At 39.0% G+C, this 12,724-nt stretch overlaps 1 protein-coding gene across 8 annotated transcripts in view; it reads right to left on the bottom strand.

Moving 5' to 3' along the window:
• The window catches only part of pkp4 (plakophilin 4), an 82,577-nt gene that overhangs the window by 44,296 nt on the left and 25,557 nt on the right, over positions 1 to 12,724 (bottom strand). For all 8 annotated transcript variants that reach the window (XM_040148176.1, XM_040148177.1, XM_040148174.1 and 5 more), the window contains one exon: positions 639 to 751. In XM_040148176.1, coding sequence (XP_040004110.1) covers positions 639 to 751 — 113 coding nt within the window. The remainder of the gene's footprint in view (positions 1 to 638; positions 752 to 12,724) is intronic.

Genomic DNA, 12,724 nt, shown 5'->3' with positions numbered 1-12,724 from the left:
AATGTACGTGGTATTGAGCTTTACGAATGAACCTGACATGTCTGAGCCACAGCAGACAGGACAGAATGTGTGGTCACTGAGGTGTGATGATCAGGCAGCCTGGTGTCTTAGCTGATGAAGTGGGAATGAGTTCCCAGAACAAACTCAGAAGCTCTTTCGCACTGACAGCAGTGCTTCACTGAACAAACAACACTCCTCTAGCATGCACACACACACACACATTCACATGTTGTCAGTGATAAAACATAGGCTTAAGATATTGCCTACAAAGTCAGTTGTATATATTTTCGTGTCAGCTTAATTTAAAAAGCACTCTTAAGAATTTGCCAGGACAAATTCTGCACATTTAAAATGTCAACTGATGTGACCATGTTTCTGATTAGCTTAGGTAACACTGAAGCAATTCTGTCCATTTCAAAATAATAGGACAGATTTAAGCACACTGGGTTGCTCCATCACTATGCCATAAGGTTACACTATGAAATATGGCCACTGCTGTGGAGGATGAAAAATCCATGTGTCAGATTGTGGCTCTGTGTGTGTGTGTGTGTGTGTGTGTGTGTGTGTGTGTGTGTGTGTGTGTGTGTGTGTGTGTGTGTGTGTGTGTGTGTGTGTGTGTGTGTGTATTTTCTCATTACCTGCTGCTACCAGCGCCTGGCGACTCGGCCCCAAGTCTGCATCTTTCCAGCTGATTGGCCACAATCTGCCTCTCCACTTCCAGCTCCCTGGTTAGCCGCTCAAACTGGAGCTCCTGTGCATAAACAAAATAAAAAGATAAACATTTTCATCAGAGAGAGCTTTATGGACTTCTATTGTCAGATATGACAAATGCGAAGTGAATATGAGGGAGGCAGGTTGACAGCTTGCTCCAACAGTATTGTACTTCATCATGGCATGTAGGTTAATGATAACACAAAATAGAAGCTTAAATAGAAGCTTAAAGCACTGCAAACTGTAGTGTAAAAATAGAGACCATGTACATCCCTATACAAAAACTTGGGTGTAAACACAAACACAGGCTATATGGTACTGCCATTTTTCCAGCCCACACATAGAGATAAGCACCACTTCAGTGGGTGATATTTAGCCTTGGTGGCACTGTTCCTATGGGAGTCGAGCAGAAATCAGCATTTGACTAATTATATTGCCTGAGCGAGGCTATCACTTGCACAGCTCTCTAGCTCCAAGCACTGCATCGTTACACACATAAGACACGCTAAGGGTCTTCTGTACACAGAAAAATGATGGTACACACACATACACTAATTTGGATATGCTTTCAATACCTTTTAACTCACCCACACCACTACATTGGCAGGATGAGGAGTATCTGTACTCTAGCATCAATAGTTTTGTTTTTCTTGGAAAAAGGCCTAACTCACCATAACTCTATGCTCAGATAGTAGGATCCTTGCCTTGCTATCCTTTTTTTTCCAATGTAATGTCCACTACCATGGTCAATTACAAACACAACCAGCTGCATACACACAGAGACAAAAACACACACACACAGACCAGCTTCTTTTGTGACCTTTCTGAGGAAGTTTAGTCACCCTACAGTTCTAAGACCAGCCTACTTTTCACACTTAATCTTCCTATGTTCCCTGAGGGTGCACTGAAATTTCCCTCCAAGCTACAGACATGCTCTACTCAACCCTCCCCCAAACTATTGCTTTACACCCTCCACTGCTCTCCTCTCCTCCACCTCAGTTGTAAATTTGTGAAGCTTGACTGCAGTAAGAAGGAGCAGGAGGGAAAACTGCCAAGTCCCATTTCGTTAATGCACCAGTAATGACATTTTTTTAATGTGCCTGGGATACCCATGCAGTGCCATGAGCAACCCCAAAAACATCTTGTGCTGTGTGTATGGTGCAAATAAGATAAGGAGACCTTTATTCATTAGAAGGAAATGTTTTAAGCCAAGATGAGTAACATATATATAAAATTATTATCATTATTATCATTAAATAGAACATAAAACAGACATGATGGTTCAGTAAGTTATTGTTTACCTTCATGTGGTGAACGTTTGTTGGTGTGATGACTTGCACAAAGCACAGTAAAAGCCTGCAGCTCACTGTGGCTGTGTCGTCTGATAACATTTTCCTTTTGCAATATTTAAAACCTTTGGGACCCTCTCTGGATATAGGATAAACTGGAGTAAAAGTGCGCTAATGCCCGTATGTCTACAGAACATTTCTTGGTTAGAGAACCTCCCTTTTAGCATATCTCCAGAGAAATTTACATACTTAGGAATTCGGATTACAAAGTACCGCACCTCTTTATTTAAGGCAAACTTCTTCCATTATTGTCTAAATTAAAGTAAAATGTATACATTCAAATATATCAAATATATACAGTTTTAGAAGACAGTTCCAATATCAGTACTTGGCAGAATTAATGCTATTAAAATGGTCTTTTTGCCTCAATTATTGTACTTATTTCAGAGTATCAGAGTTTCTTGCCAAATCCAATTACACTCAATTGTAGTCCCTTTTTTTATGAGACCACAGAACACACAGAAATGGCAGGAAACACCTTCACAAATCTAAGAGGGAAGGGGGCTTGAAACTCCCAAATTTTTTAATCATATTATTGGGTTTAAGGATTATGGCATTCTGGCTAGATGACACAGCAATCCCACCAAACTGTCTTTAAATGGGACAGTCATCCCTACTCTATAGGAGCCATCCTTCTGTCTCCTTACACCACTGAAAAATCCTTTTATAATCCACTGTAGTGATTCACAGTTACCTGCATATTTGGAAGCAAATTAAATCACATTTTAATCGGAAACCCATATCTTGTGCTTTACCCATTGCTGGAAACCCTACTTTTGCACCGTCTAATCTAGATGATACTTTGAAACTCTGGAAAAAGGCAGGCAAAGGCCGGCATCTTACAATAGGAGACTTGTACATAGAGGGCACTTTTGCCTCTTTAACACAAATACAGAGTAAGTAAAAATTACCAGGAAGCAACTTCTTTAGATTTTTGCAAATAAGAGACTATGTAAGAAAACATCTACAAAATGTTTAGATTTTTAGAGGCTCCAGGCTTGACGGATAGCGCCAGCGCATATATATATATATATATATATATATATATATATATATGAATATATATATATATATATATATATATATATATATATATGAAACCTTATAATCTATTAGTCCAGTTGATTCCACTCTAATAAAAACAAAATGGGTGGAGAATTGGGAATTGATATCTCGGTAACTCTGTGGAAAGAAGGCTCTGAGAACATCCATCAATGCTCTAATAATGCAAGGCACTGTATGGCTATATGGATATATGTGTGCTCATCTATATGTATATATGTTGACATGCTTAAATTAAAACATTTGACAACAATATTCAAAACCAATCTGCTGACAAATTAGCACAGAATATGTTCACATCTTGTTGTGTAGACCAGTTTTTATTGACCATTAGAGCAGCTAACAAGGCGATGCCAATCTTTATGACAAATAATATGTGTTTTCTCTAGCATAAATAAGTAATAAAAGCTTCCAAGAGTTTATCGGTGGGAAGCTTTTAATGTGAAGAAGCTGCAGGAAATGTTTAGTTTGCATTTACAGCAACTTACAGCAACTTACCACAGCAAATACAGCACTACAGTACAGATGTGGTGAGGATTGTATTTCTTAGAATGTACCAACAGGAAACATAAATGACAAACTGTACTCCCAACCACAGTGATTTACTTAAGAGCAACACAAAAGTCAATACTGGGATGCATGGAAAAAGACTATTAGTTTGTGAAATTTCAGGCCGATATGGCTAAAAATGTTTTCAGGATAAAAATTTCTATATTTTTTCCAAATAAATGCTATTTCTGTTAAATGTCTTTTATTCTGCAAGTAATAATAGAGACCATATGTTATACATATGCCATGCCTTAAAATATATATATTGGTAGAACCAAACAGTTGAAGAAATTAAATAATTAGAATAACTATTTTTGTCAGTGTTGTTATCTCTTATTGAAATATCACTCAATGTTTTATGTTTGGCATTTATATAACTTTATTTCTTCACGATTGGCTTTTTGAGGTGAAACTTGCCAACATTTAAGAAAGCAACTTAATTTACCTATATACCAAAAATTATTGAGCAGATTATGTTTTGTCTTTCAGATTATTATCCTAATCATTTTATCGCCCAGCACAGGCCAGTGTTAAGAGGCAGACTCACCAGGAGGGACAACAGGGATAATCTCAGTGTCTTCTTATTCCTGATACAAATACACACTCACAAGCTAACAGAGTGCAAATACTGGGAGCAGGACAGAGACCGAATGCCCAGGACACTGATTTACTTACAAAAAGAAATGAGCCATCAATCCTGTGTATGAAAAATAACCCTACTGAGAGATTTAGTCACATGAAAATTGCCAATTTCAACCCTTCATTCCAGCCAATCATCCCTGTTTTCCATTCTTACTTTTCTTGAGACAGATGTGACTCAAGGGGAGAAGGACATATTTAATTCAGGGGCCGCTTTTGGCACATTTCATTTTAAGAAGTTAGCTGTAAAAAAACATAATTTTTCAGCTTTTGCTGATCTGAACACCAACAAAATGGACTGTTCTCTCAGAAACCCAACTAAGTGATGCACAACGTGGCAGTACGAGTTGGAGGACTGTTTTCCACAAGAGACATTGAAAGAATGGACAATTATGCAACATTTCTGCACACAGACAAAGGCAGCTACATCTTGTATGTATTTGTAGGGGTATGATAATAAGATGACTTTACAAAAGAAAGTAGGGATAAAGTTAAGGTTATTCCTTCAATGTACTGTATGAGGGAGAAGACACTGAATAACGGTGACAAGGGGGTGAGCCACACATGCATGCAAATAGAGATGATTTAAAGATATTCTCACTGCTTCCTGATACAAATCTGAAATCACTCGGGTGTGGGATTCTGCCACCACTGTGCAAGAGAGAGAACATAAGGTGAAAGTGACAAGGGTAGGGGATAATCCATATGGACACACATTAAAAAGAGGGAAGAGAGAATGAAAATGTGAACATTCAAATATGTAAATACGGTTCACTCCCAATAGATGCAGTATTCTGAGAGCACAAGGCCATGGTCTGATGCGAAACAGTCATAAAAAAAAGAGCGTAATTGCAGCTAATAAAGTCTAAAAACACATGGGCATACATATGCGTTTCCACTCCCCACACAAACATAAATGTATACATCTAAAAGATAAAAGTTATCATGCATGCTTAAACCTTCTTGAGTTACAGTATGCATGTCAAGCATGAATATGTAGCAAATGCTTATGAAAACATTATTAAAAATATGGAGAGAAGAAGACCAAACATTTTGTTTACTTTTTGAATGAAAATGCAGACTTCCTGCTCTTGCAAATGTCACTATTCTTGGCCCACCATTTCTGTGCCTTCATTCTTTTAAGCTCATAATCCAATTGTTTTGTTTGGCAGTGTGTCATCTTCTTGAGTCCAGCGACTTCATCTTGGGCTGCACACTTCTCATTATATAGCGGCAGATCCAGGCAAGAGAAAAAACAAACAGCTATGCCTTTCTTAATACTTCACACAAAGTGGCTGGCCTTCAATCCCACTGATTAGATGGTCTATGATCTTGATCAAGCACAGCGAAGACAGACATCTGCTGCAGCCATTATGCACAGAGGTCTCTGTCATGACTGATATTTAGAGCTGCTCCAAGCCTACCACATGCGGGCACCCTCCCCGCATGCCTGCTTTCATCCTGCCCGCATGCTCACCTTACAATGCCGAAGCATGGAGGCAGTCCAGAGCTTCCTGAATGGAGCTTTGTCCTTCAGGTCTTTTCTACCTTTTGACAAATTGGTTGCAGCCTTGTTCTCAGTTGTAGAATCATGGTGTCATTCATATTGATTTCGGTGCAGTGTTTTGTATATTTATAAAGTAATTTTCATTATATTACATTTTTAAATATTAGAGCACAATGTCCATTTCTGAGGATGGCTGACAATTTTGAGAAGCAGAACGATGGCAAGAGTCATGTGGCCTACTCTCTCCGATCCTATAGCCAGCCGTTAAACAACACTGCACCCTTTCTGTCATGCTGAGTTTACAGGCCTCTCAGGTGGCATTGAGGATTATTGCCATGCTTCTTTACTATCACATCCTCAGCCCCCCTTATCAAAAAAAACAAACAAAAAACTTTTAAAGTGTTCTTTTTCTCACACACATTTCAGTAGACTTTCTTTATTCTGCATGACTCAGTAAGACTAATATGAATATGAATTCTATATCCATAATTACCTTGTGACAGCACAGGGCTATATGCCAAAATGGGCCCTAGTCTGATGAAACAAGAACAGGGATTGCACTTGTAAGTGGGGCTCAAAGTAGCCATGGAGAGAGAGAGTCCTTAGAGTACTCTAGAGTACTTACTGCTCTGTGTAATGCATTGCATTTTCCATGCTTGGCTCCTACATAGAATAGGACACATCTATTCAGCATAATGATCCACCAAGTCAGGCCGAGATCAACAGTAATGACCGTTAAACAAGGCCTATGCTTATTTAACGGGTGTGGGCCCAGCCTTGGTCGGTACCAGGCTTAGTGTGGAAGGAGAGGACAGGAACAATGGGTGACCGGCTTTCCTGTACCAACAAGGCCCCCAAAGCCTTTATTTGCCATTACAATGAGCCTGTTGGGTCTGATCTGCCTGTAGTCCAAGAGCTGAATCAGATCCTGTCCTCTTGTGTCCTCAGCCAGGCCCAAAAGAAACAGATGACACATGGCAGCAGACCACGCTACCAACGTACACACTCCCATGTCATCTCTATGGGCGCTGCTGACAATACAAGATCCATCTGAAATGCCTGAAGTGGCTTCTGCCTGCTGCTGGTTCAGCACACAGACTGTGGTTCAGCATAGATAAGAGAGGCTTAAGCTCAGATAAACCCCAAAAGTCATACAGCTGTATTGACTTACACTTACTTACAAGTACACTCCAAACAGCCTAACTGCATAAGTAAACAAACTAATATACAGTATTCTTGAATTTAGCACACAAAAAGAGTATTTTGGCATTTTTACATAATTACAAACAAGAATCCAACTATTGTATGAACCTTTGCTATATTACTAGAAAAATATGTAACATGGCAACAACATTAACAATTTAATAAATCCAATCTACATTAAGGATGTTGCTGATTTACCATTTTTTTAAAATATAATGTTTTAATTTTGACCAGTTGAGATAGATTCCTTTTTTGCAAAAAAACTTTTTTAAATTAGCAACCCCCCCAAAAGAGCTGTTGACTCTGTGGTAAATACAAAGATGTCAATCAAGCCAAGCTCCTCAAACCACATAGGTAAGATAAGTCTGATGTAATGAAAAGTCTCTTCACCCTGCAAGTTTCAAACATCTTTCACAGACTCGTCAATCAGCACTCTCATGAATGGTTGTTCCCTTCCCTCCAAAGTTAATTCAATTTGACAACCACAGAAATGCTAACATGGGTCAGCATATCTTGTACCCTTGGTGTATTTCTGCTTACAACTTTGAATTCTGGGAACTTCAATACATGACCCAATACATTTTAATACATACCTAATATTTTGTTGGGCAGGTAGAGATTTATTATGGAAGATTTTTCTTTATTAAGTTAAAATGAAATCTTATGATTGGAATTGTAGTCTGCTACATCTTTGTCTTTAAGTGATTTCCAAGAAGAAAAAAAAAAAAAAAGAATTATTCTGACTTGAAAGATGGTTGGTACCTTTTTTCTAGTTCCTCCCCTTTTAAAGAACAGCAAACATGGTAAGCTTAAATTTATGGTGGAAAAGGAGGTATTATAACATCTACACCTCCTTCCAAATCACTCTACTTGCTTACTGCTGTCCATTTGTATGTCACAAACACATGCAATACACAGTATGAATTTGTGGCCAGCGTGGTTGCAAAATTACATGTACATTTGTCTAAATGATTCACAAAATATATATACCAAGTTTTGTGATACCATCTATCTAACTGGCATGTCTCGATAGGAGTGCATGCCCATGTCATGAGATTCATCATGGATACAACCTAGTTACTAAGGAAATTCATCATCGCCTTGTGTCCATACATCATACATGCCACATATACAGTATGATGAGTTATGATAATGTGATGCAGAGGCACTGATGTGTGAAATTATGTTTGAATATTCTTGGTTATTCAGCACCTTCCTTTATATGACAGAATAATAATTACAAGTTATAACTTAGAGCAATCTTTGCCTAATCCTTAGTTGTGAATGTCCAAATCCCTCTATTAATTAAGACTTGAGATTTTATATCCCTAATAGTTCTTGTTACCTTGAGTGCCACCCACGTGTGTCTGTCATAAAGTGTGTTTTGGTTGTGTTGTGATTTGGGCCTGGGCCTGGAAAGAAAGGGCTACATGTTCATTCGTGATGTTGAGATCCATTTTGCAGAACAAATGCAGATGGCTTTTCTCCTAAAGATGCGAATCTACCAAAAATATGTTTGTTCATTAAGTGGCGATGAGGCTTGACAGTTCTGCACCCTCACTGCAGCGTGGCAGACGCAATCAAACGAGAGCCCGACTCTGCTGCGCAGTGGGAGAATGACAGCAGAGGTTAAAGGATTTCTGTAGCAGCAGGGACAGAATAGTAGGCCTGAGGTGTGAGAAAAGAGAACAGGCCTCAGAATAGGCTGCGTGACCAGACCTGGAGGAACCACGCAGTGCAATTACTTATAAAAACTGCCACAAAGTCACCTTGTTACAATACTAAGGTTTTAGAAAACTGGCTGAAACATAATGCCGCCATAGCAGAATTATAATTACAGTGTTTGAGAGAAAGGCATTTAAAATAAAGTAAGGTGGCTTGCTGAGGAAAGAGAGTGTATAGCTGCAGGGATAGCTATAGGTGAATCAGAGGGAGAAAATTGCTTTAGCACCCACAGCTGTGCCAGAGCCTTTATACTGTATAAGCTGATAATGTGACAAGAAGCTACACACAGAAATGTGAAACATCATTCACTCTCAGATAATGGAAAAGCAAGTTTACAATAGGACATCATTTCTGCCAGAATTTCTAACATGGCATTACAAGCATTTATAGCAGAAAACTTGCAGAGCTACTACAATAATTTTTTTAATTCTTCTGTTGAGAGCAAATTGACAGTCTGACTGCAGTTGTATAGACAGACATGGAATTTGAGGTGAAAGCAGGATAATGCTTTTGTAGGAGTTGGGTTCCTATAAGATTTGGCTCTGTTGCAGATCTGAGTAATTGCTGGCCCCCAATTTCCCAATCATATCTACCACCATGGTGACCTCTATGTTGTACCAGTAGGATTTGATTTGGTGCTCGCCAAAAACAATGGCAATGTGAACACACACTATAGGTGTTTGATCACTCGTGTTGAGCTGTGAAACATAATCTTTTTAACTTTAAGGTAAAATTATTTCTTATATCATCACAGTCAGCAAGTTCATAGTAATGAAAAAAAATGTAAACTATCCCCAAGTACCACCAAAACACAGTATAATCAGTATATATAACAGTGTATCACTATAATCCATTATTCATTAACAGAAGTTTCTTTGTCTCCTAACTTTAAGATTAAAATCCATTTCTCTGTTTTCACATAAATCCTATATACATAGGTAGAAAAAACTGGGGTCACATGGTATGACGAAAATGATTTTATAAGGATCAAGGAATCTCCAGCAGCCAACTTAGAACTGAAAACGGTGCCTCAACAGACCCGACAAATGAAACTGGATCTGGTGTGCTCAGATTACTCTGTGGAAGACATGCTTTATCTTGAAATCTTTTTTGCTTATTAAAAAACATCTAACTACAATCCATTCTATGTTCTTTGCTTTTTAGATAAAAGATGAGTAAGACCCCAGAGAACATAATTTTTCCTTATCTTTGAGCATGAAAAGGAAGTTACAATTTGGCTCGATAATTAAAATGCCATTTAAGAAACTGTCATTTGTGTGGTGAATGCTATTAAAGGAGCTGTCATCTGTATTGGCAATTGCTGCAGCTAGTGCTTGCGACACAAGAGATTGACAACAAAAGAAAGACTGTCACTAAGAAAGACACAGCGGATAGACTATACGAGGGGGAGAGTGAACAAAAAAGCAAGTCAGTGCTCATGAACAGGTCCAACAATAACTTTATAATTTGTTGTCATTGTTTCCATATTTTCCCCTCACAAATTCTTTTTGTTGTGAGGAGTTTCCCCATTCATTTGCTAATTCACTCTGGCAGTCTTGGCTCATTTACATTTACTAGTTCACGTAAAAATTACAGAATTTTTTGTAGCCCTTGTTGGTGAGGTGTGACTGGCACAGGTAGTTTGGGCGAACAGAAGGAACATATATTATATTATATTATATATATATTTTTTTTTAATTTTGGGACATATTAGCTAAATGCAAAGGCTGATGGGTGTTCTTTTCTCCCTCAATTTAAATCACCACCTTGTTTTTCTGCCTCACTAGCATTCACAGGATGATGCATATAATTACACTTTAAAAGCACAATTTATACACCATTACTAGGTCAACTGGAACCAGCAATAAGCGGTATCATTTAAATTAATGTCAAATTTATTTCTGTCTAGCAGTGGACACAATTTAAAAAATTTAAAAAAAACAACAACAAAAAAACAACTTGATTTATACGTTAAACCTGGCTTCAAAAACACATGTAAATGTGTGGATTCAAAAACAGGATTTACAGCGGCAAATTAGTAAAGCCTTTCCCTATATTTTAAAATCCAGCATTTTTTTTCTTCATCCAGCAGGTCTTTTGATCTAAGTTTTGCACTAGGCCTCTTGTTGTTTTAGGCTGCTACAAACTGTTGAACCTCAACAAAATCTCTTACGTAATGCTGTTGGTAATAATGTCAAGGCACAGTACCAGTAAATGAGTGCAACTCACAAAGTCAATCTGTATCTCCTAAATTGGAACAAAAAGCCAAAGTGCTGCAGCAGTGCAATCACACAGCCAGTGCAAATCATGTAGACCTGAGAACACACAATTCCACTGAGAAATCAATAACGTTGTGTCAGACTAAAAGAACATTGCTCTGGGCAAAAAAGAGGAGAGAAAGCAATTGAGGGACTGTCAGTCTGAAAAGTGCTGTATTGAACAAAGACTGCAGTGACTTGTGCGATCACCTCAGTATCAGTTATTTAGAGAAACTCATCTGTAAGATGTTTGGGCATAGGATGATACAGAGACACCTGCAAACCTCATTGGTGATTCACCCAGTCAACTTCCTAAACTTCCTCAGTGGACACATACCATTCCAAGGACAGCTCAACAGTATTTAATGTGCTTCCACCTTCCCAAGTGCAACTAGCTGTCCAATGACTCCTCTGTGTGCTGTTGACGATGGCAATGATTATAGTGATAATGATGATGATGATGACAGTGATGGTGATGAGTATGAACAGGCTAGTTAGGGGGAGATCTCCCAGGGTTGGGTTCAAAATGACAGCGCTGTGCCAAGCCAGACACACACATTCCGCTGACATCATGTCACATTGGGAGCAGATTATTTCCTCTTTTCCTTCTTTTCTGTTTTCCTCTGCGTTGACAACCTCCTGCCACAGTGCTTTAGAGAACTATTCACAGGTGACAGCCTTTCTGACTCTCTCCATCATGCTCACACTCACTTTTGTCCTTATCCCTTCACTCACCACCCTCTGCGCCATCCCTCTATATCTGAGCGTTTTGTCTTTCCTCTGTATATCTGAGCAATCACCTTCACCTGTATCCCTCCCCTCTGAATCTGTCTCACTCTTTCCATCCCATACTTGTTCTGCTCCCCCATGGGGTAATTGCTCAGAGCTAGGCTTCCATTTTTATGACTATAATCGAGGGCAGAATGCTTATGCATCTAGATTTCTCCTTGCCTTTGTCACAGTGGTAGCACTGGGGAGAGGAAGGCAGATAAGACCCTGAGGAGGGGAGAAAATCACTAGTCGATTGTAATTAGTGTCGTTATATCGCCTATGGAGGTGGAACGCACAACATCAACGGCAGAAAGAACACAACCTTTCTGCTAAGCTTATAGCATGGAAATGCATAATGGCGAAAACAGTCTTGAAGCTTTGCCCTGACCTGAACTATTAACTCCTTAAGCTGGGTTACTTGGACAAAGATGACTTTGGCTTCATTAAAACAAGACAGAGGCTAGCATCCGTGTCTCAAGTGGCTAATATTTCAGCCAGCTCATCAAGCCTTTAAGAGCTTGGTGGAGTTGTAGCACTCAAAGCAAGGTCAGCTCATGAGCTTTGCAAAGTATGGTGGAGCCTGTCTGTGTGTCTGTGCCTGATTCAGATGAAAACAGGGTCACAGAGTGTAACTCCAGTTTACCAGGGAGAAGCAGGAGGCAGACAGATTTTTCATGTTGAATGGACTCCGACAAAGTGGGAAAATTCCACTGTGGTGTTTTCTGGGAGGTGGTGTGTTGAAACACCATAGCACAGAGAGCCGTAAGAGGCCCTTTTTGCCAGTCGTGTGGTACATATAGGCATGTTCAGGCACAGCTAATAACAGCATTACTCTGAGGGCAAAGCCTCATAATAGGAGAAGAACAGGAGCACACCAAAACACAGCATTTCCAAGGGCAAGAAACATCAATCTGGATACAAGAAGTTATCCACTCAACAGCACTTTATAT

This window comes from Xiphias gladius, chromosome 16 (assembly GCF_016859285.1).
Source record: "Xiphias gladius isolate SHS-SW01 ecotype Sanya breed wild chromosome 16, ASM1685928v1, whole genome shotgun sequence".
Taxonomy (NCBI): Eukaryota; Metazoa; Chordata; class Actinopteri; order Istiophoriformes; family Xiphiidae; genus Xiphias; species Xiphias gladius.
This window is presented reverse-complemented; position numbering and strand designations above follow the sequence as displayed.